Source organism: Trichosurus vulpecula, chromosome 3 (genome assembly GCF_011100635.1).
Source record: "Trichosurus vulpecula isolate mTriVul1 chromosome 3, mTriVul1.pri, whole genome shotgun sequence".
Classification (NCBI taxonomy): Eukaryota; Metazoa; Chordata; class Mammalia; order Diprotodontia; family Phalangeridae; genus Trichosurus; species Trichosurus vulpecula.
Window position 1 is genome coordinate 375543901 of NC_050575.1, and position 15180 is coordinate 375559080.

A 15180-nucleotide genomic window follows, 5' to 3' on the forward strand; every position below is an offset into this window, starting at 1 on the left:
CAAGTCAAGAAAGCATAGCCTTCTGTTGCTTCTGCCTCTGTTGGGGTTATCCATCCCTGCTTTTGGGTAAATAGGGTTTAGATATGGCTATAACCCTGTGAGTTTTAAAAGGTCACGAGTAGAGCCTAAGCCTGGCTTTGCAGTATTCCACTGGCCCTGTGGAATGACCTAATAGACAGAGCCTAGTGCTAGTTGAGTCAAGGACTTTTCTAGCAGCTAAACTGTATTTGGAAATGAACTTCATAGGGGTGAATTTTCTGAATAAATTTCAATAAATTTGAGCATATTCTCCCAATGGACCGAAATGGTAAAGGGAGAGTATCTTCCCAGGTATTGGGGAAAATATTCATTGTTCTGTTCTTGCTATATCTTCTGTAAATATCCCTTTGTAAAAGCTAACTGATATTAATTTATTAAATAGATCTGGGCCACTAATCCATCATGGCTATCAGTGGGGAAGCATACCAGAATGACCTCTCAAGTCAGTAGTATTAGTGGAAGACTTTCCCAACCTCTCAGGGGGTAATCCTAGAACCTTGCAGAGTAATGTAACTGGCATAATTCTAGGGCATTAAGTCCAGAGGCTTACTTCACTATAAGCTGATAGTCAGTAGACTAGGCTGTGGTGGAGAATTTTTTCATTTACCAACTCTGTGAGTTTGTGCATGTTATGTAACCTCTCCATGTCTCGTGTTCTTCATCTGTCAAAGATAAACCTACTGTAAGCTATTGCTTTGTATCTCTCCTCTCTTTCATAGTCAATCACTTTGGGAAAATATCAGCTATTTTTTTTAATTTGTCTGAAGAGAAGAGATATAGCTTACCTTGAGGGGATGGGAAAGTCTAGATTTATTTTTCATGGGGTGGGGGGAATTTGGACATGTCTTTTGGCATCAGGGAAGGAGACAGTAGATAGAAGATTAGAGAAAATGTTGTTCAGTTGTTCATTTACATCCTACTCTTTGTGACCCTGTCGACCATATCATCCATGGGGTTTTCTTGGCAAAGTTATTAGACATGTTTGCCATTTTCTTCTCTAGTAGGTCAAGGTAAACAGAGGTTAGGTGACTTACCCAGGATCACACAGCTAGTAAGAGTCTGAAGCCAGATTTAAAATCAGGTCTTTCTGACTCTAGGGTATGGTTGATGGAGGGGCCAATCTGTTGGAGGAGATAGGAAAGAATAGAATGAAGGGCATGCATAGAATGGCTGACCTTGGTGAGGAGAGGGGCAACTGCATTATCAGAAACTAGAGCAAAGGCAAAGAAAGTAAGAGATAATGACATCAAGGAGTTTTAAGACAGAGCAAAATGGAGAAGAGGTAGACTTCTATTTTCTTTTTTTAAATTTTTAATAATTTATTATTTATTTATTTCATTATTTTCCTTTGACTTTTGAGTTCCAGATACTTTCCCTTCCTCCCACTCCTCCCCACCTACTGAGAAGGCAAGGAAAATTACATAAATTATACATGTGAAGTCATGCAAAACATTTAACCATATCACAAAAAGTAAAATAAGATAAAAGTAAAGCAAGAAAATAATATTGCAATTTGCACTCAGAGTTCATCAGTTCTCTCTCTGAAAGGAGATAGCATTTTTTTTCTTCATGAGTCCTTTGAAACTGTGTTGGATCATTATATTGATCAGAGTAGGCAAGTTTTTTTTTTTGTTTTCACAATTGATCATTGTAACAACTTCGCTGTTACTGTACATAATCATCTCCTAGTTTTTTTCACTTTGCTTTACATCAGTAAATATAGGTTTTGCCATTTTTTGTCTTTTTCCTGAAGCCACCTCATAATTTTTTTCTTTTTTATTAATTAATTTATTTTTGGTTTTAGTCTACAACATTCAATTCCTCAACTTTTTGAGTTTCAAATTTTCTCCCCCATTCTCTCCTCCCCCTGCCCCACCCAAGACAGAATGCAATGCGATATAAATATTTTCACAATAATCAAGTTGTGAAGAAGAACTATAACCAATGGAATGAACCACAAGAAAGAAGAAACAAAATAGAAACAAAAACAAACAAAAAAAGAGAACAAGTAGTTTGCTTCAATCTGCATTCAGAATCCCTAATTCTTTCTCTGGATGTGAATCACTTTTTCCATCACGAGTCTTTTGGAGTTGTCTTAGAACCTTGCATTGTTGAGAAGAACCAAGTTTATCAAAGTTAGTCATCACAAATATCGTGTGTCTATGATTGTGTATAATGTTCTCCTGCATCTGCTCCCTTCACTCAGCAAGAGATCATGTAAGTTTCTCCAGGTTATTATGAAGTCCGTCTGCTCCTCATTCCTTATAACACAATACTATTCCATTACGTTGACATATGACAACTTGTTTAGCCATTCCCCAATTGACGGGCATCACCTTGATTTCAAATTCTTTGCCACCACAAAGAGCTGCTATAAATATTTTTGAACATGCGGGTCCTTTTCCCACTTGCACGATTTCTTTAGAATACAGCCTTACCACTGGAATTGCTAAATCAAAGAGTATGCACATTTTTATACCCTTTGCCTTTGGGCAAAGTTCCAAATTGCTCTCCAGAAAGGTTGGATCAGTTCACAAATTCCACCAACAATGTAACAGTGTTCCAATTTTCCCACATCTTCTCCAGCATTCATGATTTTCCTGTTTTGTCGTGTTAGCCAATCTGACAGGTGAAATGTGGTACCTAAGAGTTGTTTTGATGTGCATTTCTCTAATCAATAGTGATTTAGAGCATTTTCTTTCATATGACTATAGATATCCTTAATTTATTTCCTCTGAAAAATTGCCTATTCATATCTTTTGATCATTTATCAATTAGGGAATGACTTGTATTCTTATAAATTTGACTCAGTTCTCTAAATATTTTAGAAATAAGGCCTTTGTCACAGACATTGGTTGTAAAAATTCTTTCCCAGTTTTCTGCTTCCCTCCTAATGGTTGCATTGGCTTTGTTTGTACAAAACTTTTCAATTTAATGTAATCAAAATTTTCTATTTTGCATTGCATAATGCTCTCTATCTCTTTTTTGGTCATAAATTCTTCCCTTTTCTATAAATCTGACAGGTAAACTATTCTTTCCTCTCCCTGATTGCTTATAGTATCAGCCTTTATACCTAAATCATGAACACATTTTGACTTTATTTTGGTATATGCTGTGAGTTATTGGTCTATGCCCAATTTCTGACATACTATTTTCCAGTTTCCCCAGCAGTTTTTGTCAAATAGTGAGTTTTTATCACAAAAGCTGGAGTCTTTGGGTTTATCAAACAGTATATTACTATAGTCATTGACTGCAGTGTATTGGGTACCTAACCTATTCCACTGATCCACCACTCTATTTCTTAGCCAGTACCAAGTAGTTTTAATGACTGCTGTTTTATAATACAGTTTAAGGTCTGGTATGGCTACGCTACCTTGCCTAGCATTTATTTCATTAATTCCTTTGATAATCTGGACTTTTTGTTCTTTTGATGAATTTGGTTATTTTTTCTACCTCAATAAAATGATTTTGGGTAGTTTAACTGGTATGGCACTTAACAAGTAAATTAATTTAGGTAAAATTGTCATTTTTATTACATTGACTCTACCCAACCATGAGCAACTGATGTTTTTCCAGTTATTTAGATATGACTTTATTTGTGTGAAAAGTGTTTTTTAACTATGTTCATATGGTTACTGGGTTTGTTTTAGAAGGTAGACTCCCAACTATTTTATAAAGTCTACAGTAATTTTAAATGGAATTTCTCTTTCTATCTCTTGCTGTTTGGCTTTGTTAGTATTATATACGATTTATGTGGGTTTATTTTGTGTCCTGAACCTTTGCTAAGGTTGTTTATTATTTCAAGTAGTTTTTTACTTGATTCTCCAGGATTCTCTAAGTAAGTCATCATATCATCTGCAAAGAGTGATAACTTAGTTTCTTCTTTGCCTATTCTAATTCCTTCAATTTCTTTTTCTTCTCTTATTGCAAATGATAACATTTCTAGTACTACATTGAATAACAATGGTGATAATGGACATCCTTCCCATCATTTCTTATAGCACAAGAGTACTCTATCACAATCACATGCCACAGCTTGTTCAGTCATTCCCTAGTTAATGAGCATCCCTTTGATTTCCGCTTATTTGCCACCATAAAAAGAGCTGCTATAAGTACTTCTATATATAGAGGTCTTTTTTATCTGTTCCTTTGGTGTCTCTGGGGTACAGACTTATTAGGGGCAAAGGGCATTCATGGTTTTAAAGCCCTTTGGGCATATTTCCAGATTGCTCCTCAGAATGATTGGATCAGTTCACAACTCTACCAGTAGTTCATTAATGTACCTGTTTTCCCTCATTCCCCCCAGCATTTGTAATTTCTAACTTGTGTGAGGTAATAATACCTCAGAGTTGTTTTAATTTGCCTTTCTCTAATCAATAATAATTAAGATTATTTTTCATATGACTATAGATCATTTTGATTTCTTCTGAAAACAGTTTATTCATATCCTTTGACCATTTATCAATTGAGGAATGGCTTGTACTTCTATAAATTTGACTCAATTCCCTATGCATTTGAGAAATGAGGCCTTTATCACAAAAGTTGCTGTAATTTTTTTTGATGTTACTTCATTGTTTATGGTATTTTTTAAGCAAAATGTTGTTTTTGTGATTATCTCTTTCAATTTTTGCTTTTGCTTTGCCTGATATCATGATGGATATCATTGCCTTTTTTTTTTACTTCAGTTAAAGCATAATAGATTCTGCTTCAGCCCTTATTTTGACTGTGTGTGTGTGTGTGTTTGTGTGCATGTATATTTTTCTATTTTAAGTGTCTCTCTTCTAAACAGCGTATTGTTGGATTCTGGTTTCTAATCCATTCTATTATCTGCCTCCATTTTAATAGGTGAGCTCCTCCCATTCACATTCACATTTATGATTACTGACTGTGTATGTCCCTCAGTCCTATTTTCTTTTGGTTATCATTCTTTATGTCTTTTATCCTGTCCCTCCTCAAAAGTCTGTTTTACTTCCAACCACTGCTTTCCTTTATATACCCATTCCTCCCCAATATCCCACTCCCCAATCACTTAGCCCCTCCCCCTACTATTTCCCCATTGGGTAATATAGATTTTCATGCTCCACTGAGTATGTGTACATATGCATGCGTGTGTGTGTGTGTGTGTGGGTGTGTGTGTGTGGGTGTGGGTGTGTGTGTAGTCTTGCCTCTTTGAACCAATTCAGATGAGAGTGAGGTTCAAGCATTGACTGCCACCATAAAAGCTCTTCATTGCACGCCACTTTTGTGTGAGAAAATTTTTCCCATTTTACCTCCTCTTTCCCCATTTCTCCCACCCATTCTCTTTCTCATCCATTCCTTTTTGGTTTTTTTAGATCATCCCAACATCATCTACTCACACCCAAACCCTCAGTCTATGTAGAATCCACCTTATTGCCCAAATAGTGATGAAGTTTTTCAGAGTTACATGTATCATCTTCCCAAATGAGAATATAAACAATTAAACTTTGTTGAGAAACTTATGATTATTCTTTCATATTTGCCTTTTTATGCTTCTATTCAGTCTTATGTTTGAATATCAGATTTTCTATTCAGCATTGGTCTTTTCATCAGGAATATTGAAAAGTACTCTATTTCTTTCAATGTTTGATTTTCCCCATGAAGGATTATATTCAGTTTTTCTGGGTTTCTGTATTTTTGGTTGTAAACCTAGCTCCATTGACTTCTGGAATATCATGTTCTAAGCCCTCTGCTCCATTAGAGTGGAAGCTGCTGAATATTGTGTGATCCTGGCTCCAAAGTATTGAAATTGTGTCCCTCTAACTGCTTGTAATATTTTCTCCTTGACCTGAGAGCTCTGGAATCTAGCTACATTGTTCCTGAGCGATTTCATTTTGGGACTTCTTTCAGTAGGTTATTGGTGGATTCGATTCTTTCCACTTCTATTTTACTTTCTGGTTCTGGGATAAAAGGGAAGTTTTCCTTGATAATGTCTTGAAATATAATGTCTAAACTCTTTTTTTTTTGGATAATGGCTTTCAGGTAGTCCAATAAGTCTTGAATTACTTCTCCTCAATCTGTTTTCCAAGTCAGCTATTTTGCAATAAGATATTTCATGTTTTCTTCCTTTTTTCATTCTTTTGACTTTGTTTCATTGTTTCTTGAAGTCTTGTGGAGTCACTAGCTCCCACTTGCCCAATTCTAATTTTAAAGAAATCATTTTATTCAGTGAATTTTTTTACCTCCTTTTCCAATTAGGCTATTCTGCTTTTAAAAGAGTTCTTTTCCTCAGTGCATTTTTATGCCTCTTTTACCACTACATCAATTATGTTTTATAAGCTAATATTTTCTTCAGCATTTTGTGCCTTTTTTTTACCAAGCTATTAATTCTTTTTTTCATATTTTTCTTGTATCAATCTCATTTCTTTTCCATTTTTCCTCACGCACCCTTATAACTGTCTTTAACTCACCCAGGAATTCTTTTTTTTTTTTTTTGCTTTTTTTTTTGGTCAGGGCAATTGGGGTTAAGTGACTTGCCCAAGGTCACACAGCTAGTACATGTGTCATGTCTGAGGCCGGATTTGAACTCAGGTTCTCCTGACTCCAGGGCTGGTGCTCCATTCACTGCGCCCCCTAGCTGCCCCCTCACCCGGGAATTCTTGCTGACATTGGGTCCAATTAGCATTTTATTTCTTTGAGGCTTTGGTTGTAGCTTTTCTCACATCATTAACTTCACCTAAGACTGCATCTTGGTCTTCCCTTTCACCATCATAGCTTTTAAGGATCAAGTTCTTTTGTTGTTGTTGTTGGGGTTTTTTTTTTTCATTTTCACAATCCATTTCTTGATTTTGAACTTTATTTTAAAGTTGGGATATAGTCACCTGTGTGTGAGGAGGCAGTGTTCCAAGCTTCAGGCTTTTTCAAGCTGCTTTTTTCAAAGCTAGTTTTGGAGGTCTGCAAGTTTTCAGTACTTGCAAGGTGGTATGATCAGAAGAGAGGTATAGTCATTGCTCTCCTGATCTGTATTCTGGTCTTTACCCAGGAAGGGCCCCAGCTCCACTGCAGCCACAAATGCTAGATTTCCTCTTTGTTCTGGAACTGTAGCCAAGGCCTTTCTCCTTTTGACCAATCATAAGCCCTCCTCTCTATCCTGGAGTGCTTATGAGCCATAGAGTTGCCAATCAGTGTCCCTGCACCGTGGCCAGCAGAGGGTCCCCTTGAATTTCTTTCTGACAAGTTGTCTCATCCCTTTACCATCTCTGGTGGTGTTGTGGTCATCTCCAAGGCCCCAGTGACCATTATTTTTTAAAGAAAGTTTGAGCTAAAATCTTAACCCAAGAGGGTAGGGATATGGGGACATGTGGGATGTTTTGAAAGACAAGAGCAACCTCCATGGTGGGGAGAAGGATTACAGAATCAAGTAGGGAGAATTATCTTGCTTAAGTGAGGGCCAAGTTCAAGTTAAATAATGTAATTTAATTTTTAAATTAAATTAAATTAATTTTTTTCAATTAACAAAAATCTATTTTCTGTCTCTGACACCTCTCCCATACACTGTATTTGAGGGAGAAAAAAACCTGTAAAAATATGCATAGTCAAGTGAAACAATTCCCATATTGGCAATGTCTGAAAAATCTGTCTCATTCTGAATGCTGAGTCCATCACTTCTTTGTAAAGAGGTAGGTATTATCTTTTGTCCTCCACAATCATGTTGTTCCATAAATTTGTAATGGACCCATACAGCTCAGACTTGTGTCTTCTTCTAGCATTGTTCAGCAGCATGTGAGCAGGAACAGAGGGAGTGGATGATTAGAGGAATCAAGGCTTGAGGCATGTATGGCAAGGCATGAGTATTCATATTATAAGGGGATCAGGGATTCATGAGCAGAGGATAGTGTAAATTCAGACTGGCATACTACAGAGACAGAATAGTGAAGACAAAAAAAATGGAGTAAGAGCAGAGATAATGTCTTGAGACTGTATGGAAGGGTGTAGAGATTAGAAGTCATGCTACACGTATACAATATGTTTAGAAAGGAGAGGTATAGGAAGACATGTAATCATAGCATTGAGGTTTAGAGGTGTTGGGACCCTGAAATAGCCACACAGAGGTCCTGCCCAAATGAATTTGACCTAAGCCTTCTTTCCGCCAAAAAACAAGGTTTAATAGAACACTCGCCAAGGTAGGTGTGATTCTAAAAATCCACCATATTGGCCAGACTCTCAAGGAGTCTAAGCATTTGTAGAGGAAGTGGGCCAGATTGAATCTGAGCACCTTAATGGAGGCCAAGATGTATCTTATATACAGAAAGACTGTGGGAGGGACGTAGGAGTGAGAAGTGGGTCTAGGGAGGATCTGAATGGGATTGGTCAGTAGGCTGGAGTGACTGGGAGGTAACAGAGAAGGGCTAGAACCCCAGGGACCTGGACCACATGGCCAAGGGAGAATGCGGTCTAGACAGAATCAAGGGTAGGAAATAGCCTGGGGTGATCTGGAGGTAACAGAGAATGGAGGGCTGGGCAACAAAGAATTGGGAGATTGGGCATAGGCCCCAAGGAAAGGCCAGTTGAGAGGATTACTGGGACACCTCGGGAGAATGCCAGAAACTTAACCCACTTGACCTTGTGGGAAAGTTCAAGGAGAGTTGGGGGGAGAGTTTCCAGAGCTGGTCATTAGGATCCTATGGTCAGATAGAAGAATGTCAAAGCTTTTGATCGTGAAAGTGTAAAACTTGTTGGTGATAATGAGATCTAGGGCATAGCTTTCCTTAAGTGTGGCTGAAGTAGAGTGGAAGAGTAGGTCTTGGGATTTGAGGATATTGAGGGACAAGCAGATTAGGGAATAATAATTATAATAATGTAGATGATGATGGTGACATATGATGTCAATATCTGGCATTTATATAATGCTTTAAGCTTTGTAAAACACTTTACATATGTGATCTCATTTGAACCTGTAAGGTCGGTGCTATTATTTTCTCCTCTGTGAAACGTGCAGATTGAATTCAGTGCTTTTTAAGTTTGCTTCTTGCTTTAATTCTATCATTAACACAGTCTAAAAATAGTTGAGCCCAATTTTATTCTAATTTTGTGTTCATCCTAATTTTTTATTTAAAGCTTAAAATAAGTGCCCAATGAAACTTCATTTTAGGCCAATAATGAGAGGGTTGGCATTTGCTCTGGTCTCTATTTGACAAATGCTTCTACAATGCCAGCCTGGCATTCTCTTGGCCTTTGCCGTTTGACCAGCATGATTATATAGTGAATGTTAAGAGCAGCAGGAGTGGAGGGAGGTGTCATTAGTACTCATAAAACCCTAACACAAACAGAAAGCACTCTCAAGCTGCCAGCTCTGTACATAGAGGGGGAGTTCCTTAATGGAAGGAGCTCATTTCTTATTAATTGATCTGCCACAATCATACCAACACCACTGATACTTTTTTTCTCCCCTAAATAAATCCAAGCTGACAAGCTCGTCCAAAGTATAATACATATTTCTTTATTGTGGGGTCACCAGCCCAATTTTTTTTCTTGGCTGTATTTTGAACCCATTGGTTTCTGAAGGGCTTTCCCCTCTTACTCCACGCCCACCCTCATCCCCCCACCCCCACTCCCAGGCCAGGCCTCCTCTTTATTTGCTTCCTATCTTAGGTTTGAAGACTTTTTTCTAACATAGCAAGGGGTTACTAAGATCAAATAATACTCTTTGTGTGTGGGGGTGGGGTTACAAGAAAATCATTCACATGCCTTCATTTATAATAGTAACTCTCATTTCTATAATACTTCATGGTTCCAGAGCACTTTGCTTATGTCCTATGCTTTTTCATCCTCTGTGAAGTAGATAGCGAAAGTGTTTTTATCCTAATTTTACAAAAGAGAAAACAGACTCAGAGCTGTTAAGAGATATTCTAAAGGCGGCTCAGCCAGTTAATTGTAGAGCCAGGAATGCTCAGATCTATCTGCTCCCTTAGGGGTATAAGAATGATATAGGATATCACAGAGGACACCAAGTGTTGAAGAGAGGAGGAAAACAGCCAGGGGAAGAGAAAAGGCTATTAATTAGAAAGTCTCTAAGAATTGAAGAATTACAGAATCTCAGTCTTGGAAGGGATCTTAGCATTTACCCATTGCAATCTCAACTAAGTTCACCTCCATTTAACTTTTATAGTAGAACCTAGAAACCTAGATATAGAGCTGGAAGTCATCTTAGAGGAAAATGAATCTAATTCTTTCAATTTGTAAATCGGAAGACTGAGCCATTAGGAAGTTAAATATCCAAGGTCACACAGTACTAAGTGTCTTAAAAATATTCTCTTCCACATGTATGAAAACTGTCCACCTAGCCCCTGCTTACAAAATTTAAGGGATGAAGAAGTCATTATCTCCCAATGCAATCTATTCTACTTTTAAACTTTAATAATTACTGGGAATTTTTTTCCTCATATGAAATTTAAATCTGCCTCTCTGTAAAATCCTCCTGTTATCCCCAGTTCTGCCCTCTGCGGTCAAGCAGAAGAGCGAGTCTAATACAGCTTTCACATGAAAAGATTTTTGATTGAAGACTGTGATCAAGTCCCGATGTTTTCTGTTCTCTTTTCCAGAATAAGCATCCATAGTGCTCTCTTTTCCCATATATATGTGTGTGTGTATGTATATATATATATATACACATATACACACATATATGCACATATATATATATATGTATATATGTATGTGTTCATGAACACACAATATACATATATACACACACATATAAGTATACATGTACGTGTATGTATACATAAATAGAACTATAGTTGTATAATCACATATACACATATCTGAGAGAGAGAGAGGGAGAGGGAGAGGTAGGCAAATACACACAGGGACAGAATAGAGAGAAAAGGAGGGACATAAATAGAGAGAGATACACAGAGATACGATACAGAGAAGTAGAGAGAAACATATGCACAGATAGAAATGGAGAGACACACACCGAGGGAAAGAGAGATCCCAAATCTTTTCCCTGAGTTTCAAGTCCCACATTAACAACTGTCTGCTAGACATATCAAAAGTGACACCTTAGAGGCATTTCAAACTCAATATCATCTCATTATTTTTCTCCCAAACCCTCTCTTTTTCCACGTTTTCCTATCCCAGTCAAAAGTAGCACCATCCTCCCAATCTTCCTCATCTTACACATCATCTCTCACATCAGACTCTGTCCATTCATGTAGCTGCCACCCTCATGCAGGACTTCATCATCTTTTGCCTGCATTAGTAATAGTCTAATTGGTTTCCTTGCTTTCCATCTCTTTCCACTTCAGTCTGTCCTACACAACTTCATCCCTACACACTGCTGCCAAAGTAATTTTCCTCAAGTGCAGATGTGACCATGTGACTCCTTTCCTCCTCTAGTCACCCCAGTGACTTCCTAGTCTCTCTAGAATCAAATACAAACTCTTCTGTTTACCTTTTTAAACACTTTGCAACCTGGCCTCAACCTATCTTTAGGGAGTCACTGGACTCTCTCTATTACCCAGCCAAACATCTTCTTGCCTGATCCTTGAGACCTGACATTCTATCTCCTATCTCCAAACCTTTGCCCTGGCTGTTCTTCATTGATGGCTGGAATGTCTTCCCTCCTCATTCCAGTCTCAAAGAGTCTCTCTTTTCCTTTAACATCCAGTTGAAACCCTACTTTCCACATTATGCCTTTCTCGATTCTTTCTAATTGCTAGTGCCCTCCTTCCCAAACTACCTTGAAAATAACCGCTTTGCATTTATGGTTTTTTTTATTTTTTTAAATTTATTTAACATATTTAGTTTTCAGCATTGATTTTCACAATAGTTGGAATTACAAATTTTCTCCCCATTTCTACCCTCCCACCCACTCCAAGATGGCGTATATTCTGGTTGCCCTGTTCCCCAGTCAGTGCTCCCTCTGTCACCCCACTCCCCTCCCATCCCCTTTTCCCTTCCTTTCTTGTAGGGCATGATAAATTTCTACACCCCATTGACTGTGTATCTTATTTTCTAGTTGCATGCAAAAACATTTTTGTTTGTTTTTGAACGTCTGTTTGTTTTTTTTTTTTTCATCAGTACCAAGTCACTTTATTGGTATGTAAATGGTGGTAGATTTTTGGTACAGATTATGAAAAGGTCAGATAACCAAAATATGCATGCACTGAAAGACAGCAGGAGTCACGCCCACAGTTCCCAGGTGTGGGGGAAGCCAGGTGTGGCTTAGCTCTTGTTGTCACTGTCTCCAAGGGTGTGCTTGTCAAAAAGATATTCCGCCATGCCAGGATCAGGGGCCCCCATTTTGCGCAGGTTGGTTACGTGATCACCCAGTTGTTTGATGGCCTTTACCTGTTTGTCCAGGTAGTGGGTTTCGATGAAATCACATAAATGGGGGTCATTCTTGTCAGTTGCCAGCTTGTGCAATTCCGGTAACGACTGATTGACATTTTTTTCCAAGCGCAGAGCACACTCCATTGCGTTCAGTCCGCTCTCCCAGTCACCTCGGTCTGGTTTCTTGAGGTCCTGCAGGAAGATGCGGCCCCCGCGCTGGTTCTGCAGTTTCATCAGCTTCACAGCGTGCTCCCACTCCTCGTGGGACTGGTGTAGGAAATACTTGGCAAAGTTCTTCAGCGCCACGTCATCGCGGTCAAAGTAGTAGGACATGGACAGGTACACGTAGGAGGCGTACAGCTCCAGGTTGATCTGGCGGTTGATGGAAGCCTCCGAGTCCTGGTGATAGTTCTGTCGCACCTGAGAAGGAGACGAGGTGATCATGGCGGCGGCGGCGATGGAGGCTGACGAGGAGGCTGGAGGAGGCGGCTGCGGCTGAGGCTGGGGCGGCGGCGATGGCCGGGGGGCTGAACGAGCGGCTGCTGCTCGAACTGTAGGACGGAAGAAGTGTTGGTTAGTGGAGGTGAAGGTGGAGGTGTGGCTAAGGGCGACTCCGGCCGGGAATCGAGCAGCGGGTTCCGTTCAAGCCTTGTTGAAGCATGAAACCGCAGCGACTCCCCTTCCCTGCGCTTCTGGCCTGAACGTCTGTTTTTAAAACTTTGAGTTCCAAATTCTCTCCCCTCTTCCCTTCCCACCCACCTTCCCTAAGAAGTCAAGCAATTCAGCATAGGCCACATGTGTATCATTATGTATAACCCTTCCACAATACTCATGTTGTGAAAGACTAACTATATTTTGCTCCTTCCCAACCCATCACCCTTTATTGTATTTTCTCCCTTGACCCTGTCCCCATTCGAAAGTGTTTGTTTTTGACTACCTCCACCCCCATCAGCCCTCCCCTCCATCATCCCCCCAATTTTTTTTTTATCTTCTTCCCTCTTCTTTCCTGTGGGGTAAGATTCCCAATTGGGTATGTATGGTATTCCCTCCTTAGGCCAAATCTGATGAGAGCAATGTTCACTCATTCCCCCCTCATCTGCCCTCTCCCCTCCTCCCACAGAACTGCTTCCTTTTGCCTCCTTTATGGGAGATAATCCACCCCATTCTATCTCTCCTTATCTCCCTCTCTCAGTATGTTCCTCTCTCATCCCTTAATTTGAGTTTATTTCTTTTAGATATCTTCCCTTCATCTTCAACTCACCCTGTGTCCTCTCTCTCTCTCTCTCTCTCTCTGTATATATATATATATATATATATATATGTATATATATATGTATATATATATATATACACACACACACATAGATATATACATACATACACATTCACCCATATATATACATAAACATATATGTATGCATATTCCCTTCAGCTACCCTAATGCTGAGGTCTCATGAATCATACTCGTCATCTTTCCATGTAGGAATGTCAACAAAACAGTTCACCTTTAGGAAGTTCCTTGCAATTATTTTTTTCTTGTTCTTTTTCTTGATTACCTTTCCATGCTTCTCTTGATTCTTGTGTTTGAAAGTCAGATTTTCTATTCAGGTCTAGTCTTTTCACTGAGAAAGCTTTAAAGTCCTCTATTTTATTGAAAATCCATATTTTGCCTTGGAGCATGATACTCAGTTTTGCTGGGTAGGTGATTCGAGGTTTTAATCCTAGCTCCATTGACCTCCGGAATATCGTATTGCAAGCCCTTCGATCTCTTAATGTAGAGGCTGCCAGATCTTGGATTATTCTGATTGGGTTTCCACAATACTCAAATTGTTTCTTTCTGGCTGCTTGCAGTATTTTCTCCTTGATCTGGGTGCTCTGCAATTTGGCGACAATATTCCTGGGAGATTTCTTTTTGGGATCTATTTGAGGAGGCGATCGATGGATTCTTTCAATTTCTATTTTGCCCTGTGGCTCTAGAATATCAGGGCAGTTCTCCTTGATAATTTCTTGAAAGATGATATCTAGGCTCTTTTTTTGATCATGGCTTTCAGGTAGTCCAATAATTTTTAAATTATCTCTCCTGGATCTATTTTCCAGGTCAGTGGTTTTTCCAAGGAGATATTTCACATTGTCTTCCATTTTTTCATTCCTTTGGTTCTGTTTTATAATATCTTGATTTCTCATAAAGTCACTAGCTTCCACTTGCTCCAATCTAATTTTTAAAGTAGTATTTTCTTCAGTGGTCTTTTGGACCTCCTTTTCCATTTGGCTAATTCTGCCTTTCAAAGCATTCTTCTCCTCATTGGCTTTTTGGAGCTCTTTTGCCCTTTGAGTTAGTCTGTTTTTTAAGGTGTTGTTTTCTTCAGTGTATTTTTCAGTATTTTTTTGGGTCTCCTTTAGCAAGTCATTGACTTGTTTTTCATGGTTTTCTCGCATCCTTCTCATTTCTCTTCCCAATTTTTCCTCTACTTCTCTAACTTGCTTTTCCAACTCCTTTTTGAGCTCTTCCATGGCCTGGGACCAGTTCATGTTTTTCTTGGAGGTTTCTGTTGTAGGCTCTTTGACTTTATTAATTTCTTCTGTCTGTATGTTTTGGTCTTCTTTGTCAGCAAAGAAAGAATGCAAAGTCTGAGACTGAATCTCGGTGCGTTTTCGCTGCCTGTCCATATTCCCAGCCAACTAACTTGACCTTTGAGTTTTTCAGTGGGGTATCACTGCTTGTAGACTACAGAGTTCTATGTTCCACGTTTGGGGGGGAGGTGCCAGCTCTGCCACACCAGCACTGCTCCTTCCCCAAGAACCCCCAACCTGAACTGGGCTTAGATCTTCAGCAGGCGGTGCACCCCT

The 15180-nt window shown here is 39.0% G+C and overlaps 1 protein-coding gene across 1 annotated transcript; it reads right to left on the reverse strand.

Moving 5' to 3' along the window:
• Positions 1-12062: 12062 nt before the first annotated feature.
• LOC118843530 (ferritin heavy chain-like) lies at positions 12063-12810 on the reverse strand. Its single transcript, XM_036751201.1, has one exon. It carries the CDS (start codon positions 12775-12777, stop codon positions 12226-12228), a length of 552 nt encoding a protein of 183 aa, XP_036607096.1. The 5' UTR covers positions 12778-12810; the 3' UTR covers positions 12063-12225.
• Positions 12811-15180: the final 2370 nt, after the last annotated feature.